Raw genomic sequence first — 25,983 nt, forward strand, 5'->3', positions numbered from 1 at the left:
ACTCACAATACAAACTATTTATGAACAGAAGCTCCTTCTTATTCACAGAGTGAGACACCAGCATTGCAGTGAACACTTTTCGCAATCATGGCCAAGCCCCCCTCAATCCTCTCTCACCAGAGACAGCCCCTCCAAATGTGCCCAACTGACACTTTGGAGAGACTGTCACTGGTTTCCCAGCCTTTAAAAAAAAAAAAGTGTCCCAACAGTTGCGCAAATGGGGCCGGGGGGGGGGGGAGTAATTAATTTTTCAGCCCCAGAAATGTGCACAAATGTCTTCGTAATTTTTTTTTTAACATTTCTTTTTGGGTTGGCTTTTCGCAATTGCAGAGGTGCACAATTGTGGCTATCAAATATATATAGCCTTTCCTTTTATATTTCATCTGTCAAAGGGAAAGAAGTATGCTAGGAAATAACAAGGTAGTTAACAAGACGGGACTGCATATATGCTAATTTGACAGCTGACACATCAGAAGGTGTGTGTGTGTGAAGGGGACTAGATTGGCCCCTGAGCAAAGTTATCCTTAAGTTTTAAAGTGAGGGATTTACTCTTGGGGTCCCCCTTCCATTCCACCCCTCCTCAAGTCTCCTCCAAGTGGTTTTAAGGGTGATCTATGGTCCACCCCATTTTCAAAGCTCCCATAGGAGCCATGGTGGATAAGAATCAATGGGTTTAAAAAAAATGAATTTTTTTATTTAAAATGGATTTTTTATTTAAATCAGATTTTTTTTTATTTAAATCAGATTTTTTTAATGAGATGCTTTTTGAGGAAAAATCTATCTAAAGATAGTTTTCTATTTAAGATGCATTATAGTCCAAAGGTTATTCATCATGAAATAAGAATTAGTTTTTAATTACGTAGCATGAGGCTGTATATTCATGCAATGTTTAAATTTTTTGGTAAATGAATTCCATTAATCCATTCACAATGTCATGCTCTTCCAGAGGTTTCTGTAAGATTATTGGGCAATTTTTCTATCTAGAAGGTACTATCACAGATGCTTGCTTTTACAGTTCTCAAAACAGTGAATTTGTGTCTGCGGAGATCACAATCCCATTGTTCCTTTGCAAATCTGTGTACACAGAATCAACCCCTTACCTCTTAAATGTTAAGTTTCAAAAAATCAATGAATAGAGAGAACTTTTTTGGGGGGGGAGTCACATGATTAAATCAAGTCTGAGTAGTGATTTAAATTGTGATTTAAATCATGATTTAAATCAAATTGATTTAAATCAAATCCACCCTGATAGGAGCCCAAATAATTTTTTAAAAGCTGGAGAATGTGACCCATGATTAGAGTGGGGAAGGGTACTTGGTGGCAGGCATGATGGTTTCTGCCACGAAGTCCCCTGGGATACTTGTCAGAGCCAGCTGGAGGACCAAGGGGGAAGGAGGCGGAGAACAATGCACACAGTAAGCCCGATCATCTGTCAGGCTCACCATGGGTTGTTCCACGGACAACACACACTGCGTGGCTTATTTGCTAGGGTAGGCTGTTGTGACTGCGAATTTGGCCACTGCCTTCCCAAATTATGTAGATGTGCTTTTGCCATTGCTGAAAGTGTTCATCAGAAGTACCCCCACCCTGCTTTGCCTGAAACTAGCAAGTATACAGTACTGTGTACTAACTTGATCGAAGAGGAGTCGAAGTTGTCGTTCAGATTCACCAACCCACTTGCTGAGACAGTCTGCTCCTTTCCTCATAAAAAAAGCAACTTTTCTCTCCCCTTGGGTGCATTCGTTGGCCAGAGCTCTAGCTACCAAAGTTTTACCTGTTCCAGGAGGACCATAAAACAAACAGCCCCTGAAGACAAATGGATAAACATAGTAATCACTATTCCTTTGTTTTTTGTATGATCAAGGCAATATTGATCAACCACATGGCAGGAATTTCAATAAAGTGCCCAGCAATTTTTTCCAAGATGGCCAAGAAAATGCTCGTTGCTACAAAATTAAAAGCAATGGAAACAAAAGAGAGAGAAGTAGCATATGCAACAACCGACTGACCAGGCAAGTGACATATTAGCAAGAATTGAAAGACTTGCATTTGTTTTGCGTTCAAATGGAGGGATCATGTTTTTCTAAAATGATTTTGCGTAAAGAGAAAAACTGTAGCGCCTCCTCCTGGTTGACAGTCAGAGCCTCCAGCAAGAAACGACACCAAGGGGAGGGACTTGCCCTTAGTTCCCAGACCAAGCCCCGGGCCTGGAAGAAAGCCCCTTAGCCCTAACAAGCGAAAAGTACATATAAAAAACACAAGGGAAAAAAAACATTCAACAGCATAAGTACATTTAGCAGCACGCACATTGAAGAAGTAGAAACATTAGGAGATCCCACTGGACTCAGAACGTTAAAACATTCTCAATATATCAGAATATTTGGATGAGTAGACAGCGAAAAGGAACAAACCAGAAGCCATTGGCTCATGCTTCTGCCAATGATTTTCAGGCTCACTCTCTCTCTTTTTTAATTTTTAAATAAAAGAAACATGTGCAACAACCAATTGACCGGACAACTGACCTATTAGCAAGTATTGAAAGAATTGCTTTTATTTTGTGATCAAATGGAGCGATCGTATTGTTCTAAAACATTTTTGCAGTAAAGAAAATAATGGAAACATATTAGCCTATGATGATCAGAGACAGTGGCTGCATTCAGACAACACAATAGTCAATGGTGGGGTAATAATCAACTCGACAGTTGTTTATCTAGGGGGTATTCCCCACACAACATGAGAATAATCAACCTGGTGTGGATTAGGATCAGCGTTGAGTTGACTATTAGGCCACACTGAGTTGACTCACTCATCCCCCACCTCTCTCCCCACTCAGTTCTCCCATTAGTATCCCATCAGCCATTGCTTCTGAAAATCTATCCTGCTGTTTGGACTGGAGTGGCAGCCACCACTTTGATCACTCTTGTCTTGTGACTCTGTGGCTGACAAAATAACCAACAGTGGCCAAGGAAATAACCAGTGATTGGGTTCAGACAACACGATAACCAATGGTGGTTTAAATAGTCAGCGGTAGGTTATTTATCCCACCATGGCTTATCATGTGTGGAGGGAATTTTTTATCCAACAGTTGGTTATTTTGCCGAAACGCTGTGCAGAGTTTGCTATTTGAACCACCATTGGTTATTGTGCTGTGTGGAGGGTACCATTGGTTATTTCCTTGGCCACCGTTGGTTACTTCGTCAGCCACAAAGTCGCAAGGCAAGAGTGGTCAAAGTGCCAGCTGGCGCTCTAGTCCAGTTGGCAGGATAGATTTTCAGCAGCAATGGCTGATGGAATACTAGCAGGAAGGCTGAAGGGATAAATGAATCAACTCAGCATGGGCTAATAGTCAACTCAGCGCTGATCCTAATCCACACCATGGTTGATAATTATCATGTTGTATGGGGAGTACCCCTAGATAAATAACTGTCAAGTTGATTACCGCACCATTGACTACTGGGTCATCTGAACATAGCCAGTTTCTGAATATTGTTTGCAATGAAGTAAAATGATAATACCAGCTTAACTACAATTCAAATATGAAGCTCTCAAGTTCTCCCATTCTCATGCAAATCTACCAAACTTTAGTTGTGCTAAAGTGAGGGAAGGGACTGAGAAAGGAATGGTGATTCTTTGGATTAAATAGAACCTATTTTGTTTCTGTCAGAAAAGCTCTGTGCTTCAGCCAGCTCCTACTTTACAAATGTCATAAAACATTTACTGTATTTTTTATCAACTGCATGTTGCTCCACTAAAGGCTCTAAATGACAGCATTCTCATCTCTACTGGCATCCTTCCATCAATTTTAAAAATTCAACAGCTTCCTTCACAAGTCAAACACAATCCAAAATGCCTTTAAATCACATCTAAAAACTCATCTGCTTTACCCTTCACAAACTGTCTGATATACACAAGCAAACAAAGCAGGTTTCAATTCTGCAGACTACCACAAGCTACATAGGTCCTAACAACCATCTAGTAAGATGCCTTCAGCATATTTAAGAACTTGGCAATCCCCCGTAGGATTTTACCTTCTTTTCTTTAAGCAAAAGTCCTATATTCCTAGAACTCCTTTTAAAATGTATACACAGATACAGTGCCAAAAAGTCATGCTTAGTTCTTTGAATTGCCAGTTGTTTGAATTGTAGGAATTGGTATCCATCAATTTAATCTGAATTGTACAACATTACAAGGCAACTAGCTGCCAAATCCTCTCTCTGCATGCAAGGGTATCATGACGCTAGGGGTTCTATCCAATGTCGCAAAAGTGAGTTTCCATTCATTTACGCAACAACAGTTCCCCTTTCTCTCCTCCCAAGTGCTCCTTCCTCTGCTCCTGAAGGTCCCCTAACCCTCCAGAGCAGATCTGGGGGCAAGGGGCGGGGCAAGGCTGATTCCATCCTACTAGCGGTGTTCATTCTGCTCATGGACACAATACAGGACAACCCTAAACTATCAGATACATTACACATGCTGAAAAAATCCACCTACCTTGGAGGCTGAATTTTGAATTTTTCAAATATTTCAGGATAAAGAAGAGGAAATATAACCATTTCCTTAAGTGCATGAATGTGATTGCTCAATCCACCTATGCTATCGAAGCGCACCTAAGAGGGAGATAAAAAACAACTTTTCACTATTGGTTTCATGTATAATCAACATACATTTAGAGAATGCACTCAAAATGAGGTTTATGAAAAGTAAGTAATCAAATTTCTTTCCAATTTTTGGAAATTCATTTTAGTTTATAATATTTCTATATGATATGGATGAGTCATCAACATACTTCAAAACTATTGACAAAGCAAATGTTATTCAACATGGTCAACCTCAATTGTATGAAAAGTTGTAAGCACTGATTTAATTAGCTAACAGAAATTAACTGTGCATTTATTTAAATTTAAATTCTACAAAATTCCGGATTAGAGATGGTGATGATCTTCCTTTAACCTATATGTGTAGCTATAGAGACAGTGATGGCACGCACCGATTTGTCAAGAATCATTGGATCTACATCAGCCAAGCTTGTACCAACTTTCACTCGTTCACGCAGGATTCCACTGGCCAAGTCTTCTGCTCGGAAGTTCATAGGCAGACATCTGTTTGACACAAAAACCAAATGCATAACATTCAGTTTCATGCTGGGGAAGGTTGCAATCCAATGAACATGAATCTGAACACAAGGAACATGAGTCCGAACACTACCAGACACTCACTGGGTTCAAATGACATACTTCAGGTTGTTGTGGGTTATTTAACCCAGGACAAGCTGAGGTGCTCATAGGCATGAAGCTGCATATGAAACCCCCATTTGGGACTGTTATGTCATGCAAACTCTGGGTGTGTGGATTTTGTGAGGCTTAAACAACCCTCATATAACCCACGCTCATCAAATTTGTACAACACGCGATAGTCCCCAAGCAGGGGTTATATATTCAAAATGGTGGTCACATGCATCTCACATGTACTAAAGTCTCACCGCAGATTAAATAACCCATGTTGGGCTGTCATGTTGTGCAAACAGCCTTTACGTAGAGCTGGACTGAGTTGCATTTAATAGAATTCCACTCACAGTGGAGAAAGGCGGTTAGGGCAGAGATTTCTGTCAACGCCTTCTTTTTCTTGCCCCCTGAAAAGCAGTTCCAGAGGGTTGGGCAACTCTCAGAAACAATGAGGAGGTTGCACTGGAGACTGCAGGGAGAAGGAAGAATCAAGAAAAATCAGTACTCCACCCATTCTTCCAGCAGAGGGCTTCCATTGGATCCTGGTGCCCTTCCACAGGGTGAGGGGCAAGTCTGGTTCCGGCCCATAATATGGAGAATGAAAATCTCTTGAATTCTATGGGACAATCTCATAGCTCAAAATGAAATGACTGGCATGGGTTTGTTCCATCCCAACTTTCTTTTATATAAAATATGGCAGTTTCACATGTTTGAAAGCGTCACCACGAGAAGCATATGGAATCAAGCTGAATAACAAAACTAAATTACCGGTTTCTTGCTCTTGCCATGCTCTTAGATTTTCTTCTCTCAAAGCGTTCTTCATCTGAAGAGGTTGTATCACTGCTATGAATGGCATGCTTCTTTCTCCTAGGGAAGCAATGAAAACATTTCACTGAAGTACAGCATGCACTGAACTGTCCAGTGCTAACAATAAATGACCTTAAAGACAATCAATCTCCAATTTTATACACAGCATATAGCAAGGAGCTCTGTCTTCATGAATTGAGCTGGTTCTGACGTCATGATAAACCATGGTTTATTGGGAGATTAATCTGAAGCAAGCCTCAGCCTCTCACACTCCTCCCCTGACCCTCTAGTGCAGCCAGGAAACTGTTTTTTAATCTGGCTACAACCCAAGATGCGGAATCAGATCATAATTTTATATTCTGGCTTCTATTTAGAGATTAAGCCACTGTTTCCCGATTTGGATATAACAGAAATCTGTGGTCTAACAAACCCTGGAAGTCTTGCATTATGGTGCAAGAGAGACAGGAGAGAAGAGTTCATGGGCACAATCCTTGTTCTAAACATAAAACATGATTTATTAGGCTGAGATTGTTATGACTGAATCAGGATTGTTATGTCTGAACCAGGCCTGTTTTTCAAAGATATCAATTACCAATCTGAAAATTATATATGTGTGAGAAAAAGAAACTTTTCAAAGAGCTTTAAGGGAAATAAAAACAAAATATAAAAGACTGAGCCATATAATATATATTTATTTGTTGCATTTATATCTCGCCCTTTTTCCTCCAAGGAACCTAAGGCAGCATACATAATCCTCCTCCTTTCCATTTTATCCTCAAAACAACAGCCCTGTGAGGTAGGTTGGGCTGAGAGTCTGTGACTGTCCCAGAGTTTCCCAGTGAGCTTCTATGGCCAAATGGGGACTAAACCCCAGATCTCCCAACTCCCAGTCCAACACTCTAGCCACTACATCACAATGGTGTAGTGACATTAAAACCATCATTCATCTTATTTTCAACTAAGAGACTAAAAATGTATTCACCTATCTTTTTTGTTTTATACATTCACGGATCTTAGCATTTCTCCAAAAAGTTATTTCTAGAAGTCCACATACTAACAAAATATGAATAGGAAGTATTCTAACAGTATCATGTACCTTATATGGCTTCTTCTTGCAGGAGATCTATGAATGTCAAATAATGCATTTTCCCTTTTCTTCTGATGAGCTGGCACTGGATAAGACAAACCAATTTGTAAAACAGAATGCTGTGCATAATTGAATTTTGTTACTGAATTGCACAAACATTTACATCCTTACTGGTACAAATCAGAGACTTATGCAAAGAAGGTATGTTGCAGTATCCTCTTCTTCCCTCCAAACCTGTTTCCTCAAATCCCACTAATTTCTACAAGACTTATGTCTGACATCCACCAGATTGCACCCAAATATTTTGTATGGTCAAATAATTTAGCTTTAGAACAGCACTGATAAACTTAAAGGTTAAATAAAAGGTAAAAGCCGCAATAAAGCAGATTTCATACTGGCCCAGATTAGATTTCACATTTAAATAGTTGTGGGAACTCCTAGTTCTTTACACAGTGGAGGGACAGAAAGAACATGAAGCAAACAAACCAAAGAACTGCTCCTAATCTCACCACATCTAAATGTTGAGGACTGCAGAATTATTCTAACAAAGGCACAGTCAGAATTGTACATGATAAAATATTTACTTCAATAAACAAGTCAAAGGGCCAATTTGCACGACATATCAACCAATCATAGTTTTAATTTAGCAATGTCGACTGTGTGCCGGCCACCATTATGAATATGCAAGCCCCAGCCAGAGGTCGCTGTGGTTTATCATGTTGTGCAAACCAAGGGTTATGCAACAACCCTTGCATAACCCTAAAACAGACTGTGGTTGTGCTGCAGCATCCCAAGGGCTAATTAACCCACACTGGGCTGTCATATAATCCAAATATGGTCACAAAGTGAAAAACACAGAGCAAGTAAAGTGATATCTTAAAACAGACTCCCTTCATATTGGATGTTCAAGAAATAAGGAGGGGAGAAGATATATTTTTCCACCCCTCCTCAAAGGAACTCCAGGTGGCATACATGGTTTGTTCTCCTCCCGCTTTTATCCTAACAACCCTCTCAGGTAGGTTAGGCTGAAATGATGATGACTGACCCAAGGTCACCTACTGAGCTTCATGGTTGAGTGGGGAATGGATTAGAACCTGGATCTCTCCTAGTACTAATCCAACCCTCTAACCAGGACGAGATGTTGCTAAACCAAGGCATGTCAATTCGCCAAGGTTCTCATGGATTCAAGATGGAAAAAGGGGAGAGCTACTTTAACATAAGGAGAGCCATTATGGATCAAACCAAGGGTCCAATGTGTCAAGTACTTCCTTTTATCTGTCCTGAATCTCCCACCAATAGCTTCATGGGTTTAGTATTATGGAAGAGGGGGGGAAATGTCCCCTCATCCACATTTTCCAGACCATGAATAATTTTGTTAATCTCTATCATGTCTCCCCTTAGCCTCCTTTTTACCATGCTAAACAATCCCAGCTGCTGCAACCTTACCTTATAGGAGAGATGCTCCAGCCCCTTGATAATTTTAGTGTCCTTTTCTGCACTTTTTCCAGCTCTACAATATCTTTTTTTAGGTGTGACCAGAACTTTACACAGCATTCTAAGCGTGGTTGCACCATAGATTTGTATAAAGGCAGTATGATACTGGCATGTTTATTCTCAACTCCTTTTCTAATAATGCCTAACGTGAAATTTGCCTTCTTTACAGTGGCCGCACACCGGGTTGACATTTTCATCGAGCTGTCCATCACAACCACAAGATTATCAAGCTAACACTTTTATCTTTCAAATTACACAAATGGTGCTCTGGAGTCACCATGAAATAATTTTCATGGTGAATATGGTGAATAATTTATGGTGAACAATAATTATGGAATAATAATTATGGTGAATAATTTTCACCATAATTTTCACCATGAAAATTATATATTCATGGTGTTGACATCACATAGTGTCTCGTTATGAACATTCAGTGCAAAAAGCAAGGGATTTTTGTATCCAGCATTTTGAAATGCAGTTGGTTCAGTAATAAGGCATCGTTTCTCTTGCTGTATCACGTCTGATCATGAGAAGCTACTCAGATTGTTAAATATTAGCAAATTGCTAAAACTGTTAATTCTTTTCGGCCTTACCTATAGGGGGTGCTTGATATCTTTCCACTGTTTTTCTTTGTCTCAGATTATATGGGCGATCATTTTCTTCTCCCTCTGCCTCCTCTGCTTCAATATCTCCATCTTCTTCTTGAGATTCTATGACGAGACAGCACATCAAAAACATATACAACTTCATCACAACCCTTCCGTAACATCTTTTGGGTCTCTGTTAATTGACAGATGAATTTCTTTTGCAAAATGTATAATTGGGTCAAAATATTTTTGCAATATTCCAGGATGAATGTCCTTAAGGGTAATTTGTTGTTGTTGTTTATTCGTTCAGTCGCTTCCGACTCTTCGTGACTTCATGGACCAGATTTAATTTGTTTAAATCATTTTTAACCTGTCAAGGTACGCTTCCTTCACGAGGTAGCTTCCAAGATTCTAAACTTATTAAAATATTACAATTGCAATGTTTAAACCACAAAATGATTTTTTAAAAAACCCACCAGCAACCAAAGCATATTCAACCCCAAACACAGAGTGGAATAAATGTCTCTTCAGAAGTTGTTGTTTTTAATAGCAGTGATGGGTGATATCTCTCTCCTTTAAAATCAAGAATTTAACATCAATCTAGACTAGCTAATGACAGATTTAGTAAACTAATCGAATATTTATGTAGCAAAAGGTAATTTGGTCTATGGGATATAACTAATCAAGTTTGAGGATATCAGCAGCTCTATAATGGTATAACCTTGTAGCCATATACTGTCTTGTTTACACAACCCTTTTCAATAATATCTATAAAGGTACCTAGTCTGCCATCATTACCTTCTTCTTCCCCTTCTGTGGAAACTTCATGATGGTTCTGTATTCCATAGCTATTTCTCCTCAGTGATTTCCGCCTCCTCTTCACACGTGAATACATATCCATGTTTTCCTAGAATAAAGGTAATTTCAAAGTAATCTGCACTGTAAATAGAAAAATGCACACCTTGTTTAAATGTATACATCCCAGTGACTCAGAGATGAGTAACTGAGAGAGACTGGGTGAACATGACATGACATGACAAGCCAAGTGAGTTGTGAGCCCTGTTAGTTGAAGTATGGCTTAATGTGATTCATGAAACCCGGGCAGACTATTCCTTGTAGTTGTTAAACACGCAGAAGCCACCCTGGCCTAGTTTGGACAATCAGGAAGGAGAACAAGCCACCTTGGCTTCTCTTCCCTGCCCCATGCATACCACTTGTGCACCTGCCATTTCCCTAATAACCCACACAGCAGCTGTCTGAACCTGGCAAATTCTGAGGCGGGGGAAGCTTCCAAACCACCCCACAACCCATGGCTTATTATAGGGATTTCAGAAATGGTTTGGAACGCACCTTAACAGGTTCAGACAAAACGACAACCTGTACAGAGGCATAGGTAATTAGGGAAATAGCAGGTGTGCAAGCAGCATGCGCAGGGCAGGGAAAGAAGTCACGGTGGCTTCTTTTCCTCCTATGTTCATCTGAATCCACTCTAAGAACCCACGGCTCATAGGAGGGTTGTTGAGCGCAGCTTGTCCTCGAGGTGGCTTGTCGTGACATCTGAACCCAGCACCATAATTTGTCCCAAGTGGCTACAGAGCCACTAGAATGGCAAAAAATCCTGTGCCATTCCTCACAATCTAGCCAGTGCCACCTCCAAACTCCCTCCCTGGTCCAATCATTACCCCTTTCCAAAGCACTTACTTTGTTCACTTTTTTTTTGCATCTTTTGGCACAAGGGCAGGGTGGAAGGGGAGTCAAGAGAAGGTGTTCTGATTTACTGACCTGCCATGAGATTTGCCCCAATTTCCCCTGTGTTTAGCCCAGCAGAACCATATCCCCATATTGCCAATGTCCTGGTCTATTTCATCCTCCACTTTTGGTTTCTCTCCACTGTGAGCTGCTGCCACCATTCTCCCTCATCACGTTAGTGCCCGCAGCCCCCTGCTCCAAGCATTTAAATTTGTGCAAATCTCCTCTCTGTTTATTTGCCTGCACCAACAGTAATTACATGCAGCTACCCCAACGGAACCCCATCTTCTCAGCTCTCTTCAGCTGCCTAAGGGTGTTTTTAAAAAACGAAACAAAAAAAACTGTTGGGAAGATTTGGGCAAATTTGCTGAAATGCGGTAACCCCAGCAGTAATTGCCTCAAAAAGGAGCTGCGGGGCAGGGGGGCAGGGAGCTCAATGAAGTATCGAAAGGGGGGAAGACACTGACAAAGCGTAATAGGAAACGAATGATGTTGACAATGGGAGTTATTCCCCCACCCACACCCTTGTGCTCCTTTTTGGAACAATTAATTCTCTCAACTATTTTGTTTTCTTTTTTGGTGCTTCTGAATTGTGTAAATGGGTTTGGACTTTCTCTTAGCTTTACTTTCCCCAGTCTTTCACAAGTATTTAAGATAAGCTAAATACAGTCGAACCTTGTCAATATTACCTACTGAGTTGCGGTGTTTCTCTTGACAGCTATAAGGAAATTGACAGGGCGAGACTACATATGGTGGACAAGCGAACCAGCACTGTTACAAAGATGGGGGAGGGGGAAATAATTTTGAAAATTATGATCCCACTTGCATTCTTCCAAAACATCAGGGGAGGGGGGGACGTGCCAAAAAAGCAGTGCTCCAAAAAGGGGTAGCAATCGGAGAGGGGGGCAGGAAAGTTTCTCACCATAGGGACGAGGATACAAGATGGGTTGCCATGCAAAGGACACTGGGATACATGCAGAGAGCGGGCTGCAGGACTGAAGGGAAAAGCCATGCCAAGCCAACGCGCGCCCACTGTCTGTTGTAAGTAACATGAGTTGGTAAGTGACTCTTTATTCTCCACAGTGGTTTAGTGTGACATACGAACTGGCCCAGAGAGAGAGAGAGAGAAGTGCCGCTAAGACAACAGGCAAAAATAAATAAAAATGCAATGATCTTTATTGTTGCTTGATGATCAGAGTACTGAATGTTCGAATTTCCCTTCCTTATCTTAGGAACTACAGCAAAACACAGGGGCAGTCAACAACAAAATAGTTACGGTATCTATACACAAGTTTATGGTATACAGAAATACACGATTTCACAAGAATGGCACACCTACTCTTGAGCAAGTGTCCACATACAGCACATTCAGCACTGTGGAACTCACAGCAGCAAGGCACTTGGATTGGAGTGTTCCAAGTTCTCTGGCAGTGTGATACACAAGGTATTGCTGCCCTAGAGTTGGGAGCCATAGAACTAAACCAGAGGCTCAGGGATTCCACCACTCAGAGCCACAGCTTCTCTGCAGCCAATAGGGTCGCTGGAAGAGGCAGGCTGTTGTATCCTAGCCAGCTCATAAAAGAGGAAGCCTTGTTGCCTCATCAGCTGGCTTCCATTTTACCACCCATTTGCCAATGCATTTAAATAGTTGTGCAAGCCTCTAAGTGGCAGCAGATAAGGTAGGGAAAGAGTTTTTTAGTTCCCATGACTGGCTGTTAGATGTGGGTTTCTACTGCTTAAGGGCTTCTTCCTTCCTTAAGAGACCAGGCAGAATATAGCTTATGGAACACATGAATACAGAAGAAATTCACAGTTAGACAGTTGTACGTTAACTTGCAACAGCAGAGATAGGCTTAATACATGTTATGCTAGAACCCAATTCCCATTTTAACCAAACAGTAGATTGCAGCTGGTGGTAATGTTTTTCCCAATGTAAGTTGACATATCAGGAGGAGGGCCTTCTCTGCTGTGGCACCCCGGCTGTGGAATGAGTTCCCTAAGGAGGTTCGCTTGGCACCTACATTATATGCTTTTAGACGCCAGGTGAAGACTTTTTTATTCTCCCAGCATTTTAACAGTCTATAAATAAATTTTAACTTGGTGTTTTAAATTTGTAATTTTGCATTGCTGCTGTTTTTATCTGGTTGAGCTTTTATATTGTATTTTATATTATGGTTTTATACTGTTGTTTTATACTTTGAATGGTTTTAATTTTTGTGAACTGCACAGAGAGCTCCAGCTTTTGGGCGGTATAGAAATGCAATAAATAAAATAAAATAAATAAATAAATGTTCACCCCAGCTTATTGTGATAAGTATTCCCCCTCCCTCTGCTCAGCTGCTGTCACAGTTAGCCACAAATGAATGCAATGTATATTAAAAATTAACCTGAGTCAATATTTCATTAATTTGTGTTTTAAGTGTGGTATAGAAACAACATATCCAAAGCTTAAACAAAATCCAGGGTGGGTGGATTGCCGTTTTAATTGGTGGGCAAGAGACTTAAACTTACAAATTCTGTATCTGTCCACATGCGCAACCGTTCCACTTCACCTGAACGCCTATTCCGTCTGATGTTAATATTGTCCATTTCCTGAAGAACAGCTTCAGCAGTACTAAAATATATAAATATTAATATAAAATTTAACATAATATTTGCAATAACCGTCTTGTCAGATTTTATGTAGACACAATGGGTTGGATCCTAACAGCCTTGCGTAAACAAAAGGGTTCTTTCTGTTTGGTTCAGCTGAAGATCCCACTGGAAAGTATAGGAAAGAGGACATTTTTACCAATTTTCACTGCAAGCTTTCCACTCCCTTTCAGAGAGATCTCCAACTCACCAGAGCAGATTTTTGGAGGGGGCAATCAGTGGAAACTGCCCCCTCCCACCAGGAGCAATATCAACATTATACCTCTTGCCAGAGACACACAAGGTTCAGAGATTAAATGAAATTGCGCTCTATAAAAAGGCAGAAAGGAAAGGGATCAAGACCTTTCCCCAAAATTGACAAAATTCCCTCAACTGCCAAAACTGGCTTTTTTTATAGAAATAAGCCCACATCAGTTCAGAGCATGCCTACTTGAAACAAGACAATAATATCTCAAAACTGTGGGCAGAATCCAACAGGATGCCTACACCAAATCTCTTACACCCTACCAATTCCTATCCCCAAGCAGCAGCCACCACTTGGGCAAGTAAAGTTTATTTCTGGAATGTGGCAGATTGATGGAGCTCCTTGCATAACTTGCAAAACAAGTGTTTTTGCTTTTTCCAGGGCTAACTCTCTGTTGCGCAAAAAGTGGGTCCCACTTGTGTACCTGAATCAGTAGAACCCACGGTTTGCACAACAGAATCTGTGGGGTACAAAGAATCGGCAGGGGTATAAGCACCCTATTGGATTCCACCCAGGGAGAAGGGTAAAGAAGTGATGTGGAATACCCCAGTATTACCAATTGAGACAAGTGGTTAATAGCCAGGATACACTGAGCATAGCTCTAAGGTCCAAAGACGTGACGCCTCAAAGCAGTTCTCATTGAAAATTGCTCAGCATAACCCAGTACTAGCTTCCAAGCCGACAAAGTGGACTGAAAAGTGCAGGGAAAGGTGAAAAGACAGAACATTTGCCTGGCTTGTAAACAGAAGCCAGGAGCTTCAGCAGCTGATATCAGCTAATTTAGCAAACAACCTGAAAAAAACAGAGCAGGCTTCAAAATCATGGAGAGAAATGCCCTGCAAATCTAGAAACTATTAGGAGCCATTGGTCCTTCAAAATAACCCAAGGCCTGCCCAACACCCTTTAGAAATCCATGGATTAGCCCTTAGAAATCTACCTATGTTCATTAGTATGATATACCTTACCCCTATAGCATCCTTTCCAGATGTGATGCCCTCCAGATGTTTTGGACTGCAATTCCCAGCATTCCCAACCACTGGCCATGCTGGCCAGGGCTGATGGAAATTATAGTCCAAAACATCTGGAGGGAACTAGTTTGGGTGAAGCTGCCCTATGAGATCTATAACCTATTAGTCCCTTGTTTGTAAGTTATAAAGAGAATGAAAACTACCTGCCCAACAATTACAGTAAAATTAATAATCATGATAAAAACTGAAGTATAATAATGTCCAACTGCAAAATTCATAGACAGCTAACAGAATATAGCTTCAACAGCTTTGCAAAAATCAGAGAATGTTTGAGGCAGAAAGAAAACCTTAAAATCCCTATAAAAAAAGGTCAGATTAAAATATTTCAGAATAAAACCAAATGTATGCACAGTTTTAGTGATTAAACAAAACTTCAATATACTTACTGATAGCACTGCACTAGAATATATATACTTACTGATAGTGCTGCACTAGAATAAAATGACAAGCTTTATGAGCTACAGGTAAAACCAGAAATCAATATTTAGCAGTTTAAAATTTGGATATTAAAGGTTAGGGAGACATATTTGTCTAAAGGTTGTATTCTCGTAGTCTGAAACACAATTTTAACTAAGCCATTAAATTGAAAATTACTATTATTGGGATAGTCCAACATACCTGTTTACTAGTTGATCAAATAGTAAACTCTGATTCAAACTTTCAAATCTGTTTTTTCTGGATCGACAACTTTTTCTGATTTCTCTGCCTCCGTTTATGCAAGCATGGTCCCCATCTCCTTTTTTCTCCCCTCGAAGGGAACAGCTTTTGAGAGCTGAAAGATTTAAGGTATTATTTTAATCGGCCGAAAAACATTTGCATAAGAATTCTAAAGAATGGCCACTTAACAAGGGTAACATTAAAATATGTAAGATATAGCACTGTAAGGAAACAAGTGTGTGCTCTTGCTTTCCTTGTAGAATTATTTCCATTACATTGGAACAGACTTCTTCAACCTGGTACCTTCCAGATGTTTTGGACTACAACTCCCACTATCCCTAACCATAGACCATGCTAGCTGGCACTGATGGGTGTTGAAGTCCAAAACACCTGGAGGCCACCAGGCTGGGGAAGGCTATATTAGAACATAACAGGTCAGAATATCTCTCAATTCAGATATCATTCCCACATCCTTTGCAATGTCTTCCAGTTACTTGTTTAGTCCTAATACACCCTAAACCTCTTTTCTAGTTTCTTAAAAAACAAAAATTACCCTGAAAATCATGCTTCTACTTCGTAACAGAAAGCATTCACAATGTAAAAATTTCATTTTTCTTTTATTTTGTATTTCTACTATTGGGCATTAGTGAAGACCGTGAGAATGGAAGTCTATTTGCAAAGTGGGGCTTTCTCCTGCTCCTGTCTCCTCCAGCCCCCTAAAAACCTGTTTTAGAGGTTCCCCCAACCCTCTCCAGAGCAGATTTTGGGGGCATGCAGAGGAAGGTGAATCCCCCCCCCCTTCAATTCTCCTGGAAAAGGAATTCTGTCAGGAGAAAAACCCCACTGGATTTCACCCACTGACTTTTGCATTTACTCTTCTTTCTTCAGACTAACAAGCTGTTTAAGATAGCGTTAATACCACATATGAAAGTAGTGACAAGAAAAGTATAGCAAAGGATGTTACGTGGAATCCCATAGATAACATTTGTTTAAACTGGCAAAAATAAATATTGCAGATATCAAAAGAAGCAGAGAAATCATCAAAAATTCAAAAATGTTTATGGGTAGAGAGCCTTTGGCAAAACAACCAAAATAAAATACTTACATAAACTACGCCCATTTGGTAAGGTAGCACCAGACTGAGAAGTTAACCTAAAAAGTAATTAAATTTGCAAAATATATTAACTTATTGAATTAAAGCTAAAATTCACACAATACTTCTATAACAACTATTCTTAAATGGATGTTACTATAATTTAATATTACACTAGCAATCTGAAAAGTAGTTTACTATCCATCTGCCTCCTTCCCAATAACTAAGAGAGGTAGGTCACTATTTTTCAGCTTGCACAGCTGGAGAAGTGAAGCCGAGTTAGCAATTTGCCCCAGGCCACCGACTGAGACAACAGTGAAATGAGAATTGAACTTTGGTCTCCTAGATCTAAGTCTGGCTCCTTATTCACTGAACAAAACTGGCTCCCCTGAATGTTTATATATACTCATTCATGCTAGTGAGACTTATTCAAGTATATATAATTTTATTCTTTCTCCTAAATGGTTTATTTGGGATGATGCTAAGGTCAAACTTCACAATTACGCTGAGCTAAACAGTGTCAGGGATCCAGGATTGTAAATAGCTGTATGACCAGAAGAATTTTAACAGATGCTTCTCTTTTTCATCATTCCCCTACCATTGAAAAACTACATCTTTGGAACTACTCAGTAAACCCCAGAATAGCTGTTTTTATACGAATACTGTGTTTTTATGCTTTTTATGTTTTTAAATTTTGCATATTTGTTTTAATGTTTACTGTTTTTAACTTCTGTAAACCGTCCAGAGAGCTTCGGCTATGGGGCGGTATATAAATGCAATAAATAAATAAATATAAATAAATAAATAAATAAATAAAAGAAAATGAGTTCTGCCTAAGGTGAAAGCTGGAAAGCCTATATTTAGGCAATATGAAATAGTTAGACAACAAAGAATGTGGTGGCCAACACAGCTATCCTCTGAAAATTAGTACAACTTAAGAGTCATTTAATAAGCCATGAAGAGGCAATCAGTTGAATAGTGATTTTAAAATACATATTACATTGCTTTACAGTGACTGCATTAATGAATGAAATTCTAATACCTCCACTAGGAAATAGCTATTGTAAAAGCAAAGTTTACTGCAGCAAACAACTCAAGAAGATAGGTTCAAATATTTTGGAATATGTAATTGTCTGTGTTAAAAAAGAAAAGAAAAGCAGAATAGCTTTCAAAAGAAACTAGCCAAATCAAAGAAGAATGATAGCTCAGTGGCAGAGCACACACAAAAGGTTCAGTCCTTGGCGTCACCAGGTACAGACCGGAAAGACCCATCTGAAAGCCTAGGGAACTGCTGCCAATCAGTGTAGACCAGCCTTCCTCAATCTGGGGCGCTCCAGATGTGTTGGACTGCATCTCCCAGAATGCCCCAGCCTGGGGCATTCTGGGAGTTGTAGTCCAACACATCTGGAGCGCCCCAGGTTGAGGAAGGCTGATGTAGACAATATCAGTGTAGACCATTGCTCTGACTTGGTATAAGGCAACTTCCTAGGCAGCTTATAAATCTTTTAAATAAATTCTTATGTTCCTGAATAGTAAAAGATAGAAACGGCTTTAGCTAAATGGCAGGAGTAATAACAGTTACATTCTCTCAGGAAGCTTCCCATATGGAATATGGGGATACCCCTGACTTGCCTTAGACGGATGTTGGAAGGATTGCTAGAGATAATATATACCAAATATATTGAAATACGGTATATAAATGCTAATATTACCAACTAACAGAATTCAGACACAATGTGGTATGCGCTTACTACATGACATCTCGTCATTTCCCTCCATTTTGCCATTTCCAGAATATACTACTAGTGATTAGTACAGACAGGGATCTGTAACTTTTGTCTCTATTGCAGCTATTGTTCCATTCAGAACAGTGAAGGCCGCGAAGCTTGCTGAAAGGTGACAAGAAGTTTCCTTGTCACAGGAGCAAGGAAAAACAAATCCAATTTGAACTATGCTCTTCTTTAGAGAGACATATAAATAAAATAAGTATTTAAACCTTGAAAAGGTACAGGATTAAGAGCTCTTGCTGTAGAAACACAATTTGCCTCTTTTTAAGAAATTGGTCTACGATTAGCCACACAATTTGAGAAAATGTCTGAGAAAATAAATTTGAGTACAGAAGAACTCTGGTGGGTCTGCCTGATAAGGCTATTAGCAGAAGAAGTAAAAGCGCTGTTGCCAGAAAAATGTCTGAAGCATTAACCCTATTTTTGTGCAGGAAGTGACTGGCAAGGTAATTAGGCATTCAATTTTAGAACAGTACTCCAAAAACCAAATTGAGTTTGCATAACAAGAGCTCTCGATATTTTCTCATTCAAGGCTTAAGTATCTGTTGTGTTTATAAAAGTATCTCTAAAGAACATTGCTCAAAATACACGCATCCTGGATTTTTTAAAAAAATCAATAGACTTGTTATTTCTTATATCTGTGGATTCTCCGTGTGTGTGTGTGTGTGTGTGTGTCTTTTGGTGGTGTGCTGCCCTCTATTTTCTTTCAGCTGATTCTATTGGCAATGAAAGGACAAAATACAAGGAATGTTTAGATGTTGGCTCCAAATACCATAAACAATGTAGAGGATTATTTATCAGAATAAGTAACAGTGTATATTAGTTGTGTAGTTTTCAGAAACCTGAGTGCCTTGCACATCTGATTTCCCACAATTAATGTTTAAAATGGGATTCAATTATCACAGGCTTCACAATCCATCAAGAATGGAGGTCACTTGAGGGAATATCCTCAAATCTCATTTCAACTTTAATTGCAGGAAATCAAAAGTGCTAGCATCCATTTCTGCAATTCTGGAAACAACACAGGGAAATAGAGTTGTGCCAGCACTTCATATACCACCTCTGTACAGTGTTTTTTCTATGTCAATAAGGATTTGTTTGTTCTGTTTGTTATCGAACGCATGAACCCTCACATAACACATGCTGATGATAACCACAAGTCATATTTGATTAAATCGGCTTCTAAACCCATTTTACCCGTTTCTAATTATTGAAGCTGGGCTCTTGGCATGGATGAGTCTCACCATTAAAATGGGATTTATAAGCAGGTTGGAATGTAGCAAATAAGACACAAAGATTTTCTCACATGCTTTCTATTGTTGAATATAGGTCTCTAAACTAGTTAAATTTACAGGATACAGTATTCATGGAGCACACAAACTTGCACTGAGAGCATGAGGAATTCCAGATGTTTTAAAGTAAGCAACAGATGGAGTTGCTCTTTTTCGTTTCCACAAACAAAACTTTGTCATTTGAAATAAAGTAGTGTGGGGGAAGAGAAAGAACAAGCTGTGCCTTACGCACTTATGCATAAAGTCAGAAGCATTGGCTAAAACGGTGCTACCATGAAATGCAGCATCCTCTACTTCCCCGCTCCATCAATGGCTGTCATGTGGTGCACAATGTGCATCCCTGGGAAGGGAATAATTTGTTCACAGGGACACTGCTTTAAGCAGCAGATAAACATTTCTTGTGACATGCTTCATTGGAAAGGAAACGAGATTCAACATTTTATCAGCAGTTTTATAGGGTTTTGCAAAATTATCAGAACCTTCTATTAGACAATGTATCTGAATGTTCTTAATATTCTTACCGGGACTGTCCAGTTGAGACGCTCCATTCCTCTCGCTGCCCAGTACTGCGAGATTTTGATTTGTCTTTGCATACAGAATCAGCATGTTTCAAGGTACGTTTGGCTGGTGGAGATATGTGGCTATCACTCAAGCTACCATCACTACCATCATCTCTCTAGAGAAAGAAAGCAAACAGTTGATTATGTCAGTTTATTTCATCTCCCACAAGTTAAGAAATATTCAACTAATCAGTATGGGGGTGGGGTGGGGGAGAGAATCAATTCCTGTTCAGACCACTGTGTATTTAACCACTGGAAATTTAACCAAACACATAAAATACTCAAACTACAATCTGGAAATTTAATCATATAAAAAAGGTATGAAGGAAATCCTAGAGGTTGCATTATATCTTTTTCCAGAGGCTGCATCAGATTTTTGGCTGGGTTTTAATACTTATACCAGGGCAAGCGGTGAGATAACCACTGGGTTTGCATGACTCAATAAGCCACCATGGCTTGTGAGTCTTGTTAGTATCAGCGTGGCTTACCATGATATGCAAATCTAGCATGGATTATTCATTGTGGTTTGTCATAAGCCACCCTGAGAACCTATGATGTTGAGGGTAGCTTGTTGTGATGTTTGAAACTGGCAGTGTGGCTTGTCCCAAGTGGCTACAGAACTGCCCAGCAAGAGTGGCAAAATGGCGACTCCTCGTGATCTCGCCAGTGCCACCTCTAGCCTCCCTCGCAAGTGATGTCTGCCCCTCCACCAATGCTGAAATGGCACTTTGGAAGAACTGTAACTCAGTTGCCACCTTTTTTTTTAGAATTATTTTTCAGTGCTTTAGAGGTATGCAAATGATTATTATTATTATCATTTTTTATTATTATTATTTTCCCAGTCCTTAGCAAGTGCACAGATTCACCTGTCTACGTTTGGCTGGAGGAGATCTGTGGCTATCACTCAAGCAACCATCCCTACCATCATCTCTCTAGAGAAAGTAACAATTGTCAATTTCCTACTCCATTTCCCAGCTTCTTTTGACAGCTATAATATTCAAGGAAATTGACAAGGCGAAGCTGCACATAGCAGACAGGTTCATCTGCACATACTCGCAAAGGACCAGGAAAGCAAAATAATAATAAGTTGCAATCCCATTTTTCCCAGCAGGGGAAAAAAAGGTAGCAAGCAAAATAAATGCTCTGAAATGGGGCAGTGATCAGAGTGATTGGGGCAGGTGGGTGTAATTACTGCTGGTTCAAGGCCCCCAATCGCACTGTCCTGTTGAGCAATTCAGGGAAGCATCAAAAGGAGGGTAGAAGATGGACAAGTGTCAGCTTAAGGCGGAATAGTGAGAGGATGGCATAGACAAGTGCGAGTTATTGCCCTCCCCCTTCAGCGTTTCTTTTGGGAGCAATTACTTCACTCGTGGGGTTTTTCTTTTCTTTTTCAGTGCCTCTGAATTGCACAAATGCATTCATACTTTCTTTTAAGACTTTTCTCCTGTCCTTCACAAGTGTGCAGGGATTAGCCTTACCATGTCAATTTCCTTGTTTATGGAAAGTGCTGAAGTAATATACTAGAAAACCGACAAGGCAAGCAACTGCACATAGAAGACAGGCAAATCTGTACCCTTGCGAAGGACCAGGGAATTTTTTTTAAAAAAAATTACAATCCCATTTGTGTACCTCCAAAGCAACAAACAATGATGGCCAACGAGGTAAGTGCTCCAAAAAGGAGTAGTGATCGGGGAGGGGGCTAGGAAAGTTTCTTCCATAAGGATGAGGATACGAGAGGGTTTGCCACACAAAGGACACTGGGATAGTTGCAGGGAGGGGGCTGGAGGACTGAAGAGGGGAAAACCACACCAAGCTGCCCTTCACCTGATAATTTTTCGGGAATAATGTGGGTCGCTCAGCAAGCAACAATTATTCTCAGGGTGGTTTAGCGTGACATGCGAACTGGCCCAACTTTTCTGTGGACCAAGCTGCAGAGATCACATAATGCATCTACGCTGTGAACATGCGCACAAATCTGCATGTGGACGTAATATCCCTGCTACAGAGGATTTAAATAAAAAACACCTTCCTCATTACCACTGGAACCTTAAACAACATTCCTTAGCCCCTAAGAATTCTTCCTGACAACTAGGAATTTGAATTTTTTTCCAGCTCTGCCCAATACTGAATTAAAATAATTAAACCAATTAAAGAGAGAAACTTCAAAAATTCGATTAAAATTCATAACAAACATTTTCCTACTTAGCCAATAGAATTTAACTTCCCTAACCTCAGGGAGTCTTTTCCAGGTGGATCCATCTGCTAGGAAGCCCCTGCAAATTTGGCATGGAACTGCTCAATGTTGCACAAGTTAATGCAGTATATTCTAAAACATGCTCTCATTGGCACCAGTGGAGACTTTTTAAATAGAGGGATTATCAGTAAAATCACAGCTGGAAGAAAAGGATTAGACCTCCCCTCCCTGCACAGGGGAGTCCCAATAAAAATCAATCCCCAACAACTGAAAAAAGAAAAGGGTGGGGAAAGCAGGTGCTAGCTACATGTTTAACACAATGTGTAGTTTGACTCTCAATTCTAGCTGGGCCTTCACCCTATGAGAACCAAAGAAGTGCCCTAGAATTCTGTAGATGCATGTTGCAAGTGAAAATCAGTAGTCTTTTAGGCACGTCAGAGCCTATGGATTCCTCAGGATACCGTTGGAACACCACTACTTCTAATGCTTCCGAATGGTCTACAGTAAACAAATATGTATGGAGCAGTGAAATAAATGTATATAGAAGATATTCTGCATTAACTAATGGGGGTGGAGCTTTAACTCAAGCCCACTATATACTTAACATATTCAAAAGTACAATACCAGCCACAGCCATGTTTGTACATGATGTGTGAGCTACTCAAAGGCGTGCCTGTACTATTAATGAAATATACCAAGGACACAATGTTTTATTAAGCATTCTGAGTAATTCTGTTCCAAGTAGAAATTGAAGCTACACAACTGGTTTGAAACCTGTTTGAGTAGTGTGGGAAATCTCAACTAGATAAAGCAGACAAGGCAAAAAGTTTGTTGCATCATTGCCAGAAGACATTAAGCATTCAGTGCAGTGTAATCAAAATTGTTAAATACAAAGCATTTTTTAAAAATAGGCCACCAAACTCCAGTGCCTACAGGCCGTGCAAAATGTGGCAGCCAGGTTGGTCAATGGGCTCCCAAAGTGGTCTTCTATCACTTCGGTGCTTTGAGAGCTCCAGTGGCTGCTAGGGGGCGCTACAAGATTTTATTAACTGTCTAGAAAGCCCTGCCCCACTTAGGCTCTGATTACTTGAGTGCCTGCCTCACCCTGGTGTCCCACTACCAGCAGACTCATTCACAGGAGCAGGGCACTCTGATGGTCCCCTGCTATAAATAAGAATGTGCGGGGGCCATAGCTTTTTCGGTTGTTGGCCCCCGACTATGGAACAATTTGTCAATGGAAGTTAGACAGGCTCCCACTGTACACCATTTTAAACGTCTGTGTAAGGCGTTTTTATTTACACAAGAGTCTGGGGGAGTGGCGGTTTGAATTTTAATGCGGATTGACGGCTTTTAATGGTAACTGTTTTTATGCGTTATTGTAAAGCGCCACGATGCCAGAAATGGCAATGTGGCGCTATAAAAATGTATTAATTAATAAAATAAGATGAATAACTTCGCTCTTGACTGCTCCAAGAAAACTTAGTCGACAAACATTTGTCAATATTTATCCTCTTTTCTTTGAAGAGCTCCAAAAAAATAATCCGAAGAAGACTGGGCATGAAACTGTCAGACTCAATTTAAATCGTAACTGAAAAAGCCTGAACTTGTTTTGGTGAAGACATTGCACAAAACTCATGATCTGTCTAAGGCACTACCTTGAAAGGTTATAGTCTGAGACTAATATTAACTTTAACCAAGTTGAGCAAATATTCCTCATTTATACAAATTAAATTATTATTGACCATAATTAGTAGAAAACAAGGATAGTATACAACATTTGTACTGGCAGAAGGGAGCTTGCAGCAGTGGACTTCCCCGTTTCTCTCTTCCTTTCTGTAGCAATCTCCAGAGTCCCCCAAAAAGCCTTTGAGGGTACAGAAATCTCCTGAATAGGGTGGATTGTTGTGCAGGGAGATTAAGGGAAAGGGGATCCCAAAAAATTGGGTGGAGGCACCTTTTGTGGATGGAGCTCACTCACAGAAGGCGCCTCAAGGATTTGAGGGGGACCGTCTTTAGCAGAATTGGGGAGTATGCAGGGGACAGAAGAGGGAAGGTTGGTCCTGTTGTGCAAGTCCACTTGTACAACACTGGATGCCATCCCTGTCTTTAAAGTTCCACAGGATTCTCTAGGTTCTCAGCAGTACAGACTAATATAGCAGTGCCTCTAGAATTAATTTAACTGGCCATCCAAGCAACACACAGATTGCTACTTGACATGCCACACATCAATCACTTGCAAAAAAAAGTAACAGATCTCTCATTCCAGCTCACTTCTTCACAAATTGTTTTGAATCTCAGCAGAAAACATTCTACTTGTCCAAGCTTTTTTTAGGTCTCCTGCTGAGAGTGAATATGTATTTTCACATTACTCTGTCTGACTCTCTAAGAAGTTAATCATTGAAGCCTGCACTCTGAAAAGACTGCTAGTTTGCCTCCCAAAACAGCCAAGTACTTAATCCTGTTTTTGAGCATGCAGGACAGACCAATGTATGTATGTATTTATGAAATTTCTATGCTGCCCAATAGCCAAAGCTTTCTGGGCAGTTCACAACAATGCAGAATCAAGTGGAAGGCAAGGGAGAACACATTGGAAAGGAAAGAGAAGCAAGAAAAGGACAGCATGTAGCTTTGTATTTTGAGTCTGGAAAGTTTGATTGTTTGTGTGAAGTGTTGCCCTCCCAAACCCATTAGGCCCAAAAATTGAAAAGCCAAGATACTTGCTGCTTGCTCCTACCACTTCCAATCAATTTTTAACCAACCCAGTCCCTTGTCAGGCCAATACATACTGTCTTGGTTTGCAAACCATGGTGGAAATTATATGTTATTTAGCCCACAATTTGCACAGACACAGGCCACCTGCAAGCTGCTTCTGATGTCTATAAACAACCGATCAAGACATAAGTTGTCAGCGTGCTGTGTGTTAACCCAGCCCAATGGGTTGTTTAGGGGCTAAACAAACCAGCAGTAAACCCATGGTTTGTTGCTAGGTTGTTTAGCCTTAAAGAACTCATCAGTCTGGGTTATCATATCATTCTGACAACCCCTGATTACACCAATCGGGGGTTGCTTACAGAAAATGGAAGTAACTCATACGCAGTGCACAGCCCCCAAATCATAGGTTAATTAACACACAATTTGCTGCCAAGTGATGCAAACAGTTCCAATGTAAGTTAGTGAATTTCTGTAATGTAGAAGGATGGAGTAAACTTCAAATAATGTAGTGACACGATGAAATGACTGCATAACAACAACAAGATCAATGAACCGTACTTGAGGCCTAAACTGAAGTGAATGTTTACTGGCAGAAAAATTCAAATGATTATAAAAAGATGAAGATCAGCCTTCAACACAGGTATCAGTAAAAACCAACTATAAGCAATGAGGATAGAAGCAGCCACATGTTTGGAGTGACAAATTGTCAGGTGTCATCCCACATGGGGCCAGAACCTATGAGAACACTCAAGCCTGGAAGCAGAGGCTTTGGCCATTCAAAAACCCAATTCATTGTTGTATGGTGGTCAACTGTAAGAAGA

At 40.1% G+C, this 25,983-nt stretch overlaps 1 protein-coding gene across 2 annotated transcripts in view; it reads right to left on the minus strand.

Annotated features, from left to right (window-relative positions):
• The window catches only part of ATAD2B (ATPase family AAA domain containing 2B), an 82,548-nt gene that overhangs the window by 48,820 nt on the left and 7,745 nt on the right, over positions 1-25,983 (minus strand). For both annotated transcript variants that reach the window (XM_063125227.1, XM_063125225.1), the window contains exons 2-12: positions 20,218-20,372; positions 16,630-16,676; positions 15,486-15,639; positions 13,455-13,557; positions 9,993-10,101; positions 9,201-9,317; positions 7,123-7,198; positions 5,988-6,086; positions 4,985-5,096; positions 4,489-4,604; positions 1,632-1,806 (exon numbers count right to left, since the gene is read on the minus strand). In XM_063125227.1, coding sequence (XP_062981297.1) covers positions 1,632-1,806; positions 4,489-4,604; positions 4,985-5,096; positions 5,988-6,086; positions 7,123-7,198; positions 9,201-9,317; positions 9,993-10,101; positions 13,455-13,557; positions 15,486-15,639; positions 16,630-16,676; positions 20,218-20,372 — 1,263 coding nt within the window. The remainder of the gene's footprint in view (positions 1-1,631; positions 1,807-4,488; positions 4,605-4,984; positions 5,097-5,987; positions 6,087-7,122; positions 7,199-9,200; positions 9,318-9,992; positions 10,102-13,454; positions 13,558-15,485; positions 15,640-16,629; positions 16,677-20,217; positions 20,373-25,983) is intronic.

The sequence above is a fragment of the Elgaria multicarinata genome, chromosome 4, assembly GCF_023053635.1.
Source record: "Elgaria multicarinata webbii isolate HBS135686 ecotype San Diego chromosome 4, rElgMul1.1.pri, whole genome shotgun sequence".
NCBI classification, from domain to species: Eukaryota; Metazoa; Chordata; class Lepidosauria; order Squamata; family Anguidae; genus Elgaria; species Elgaria multicarinata.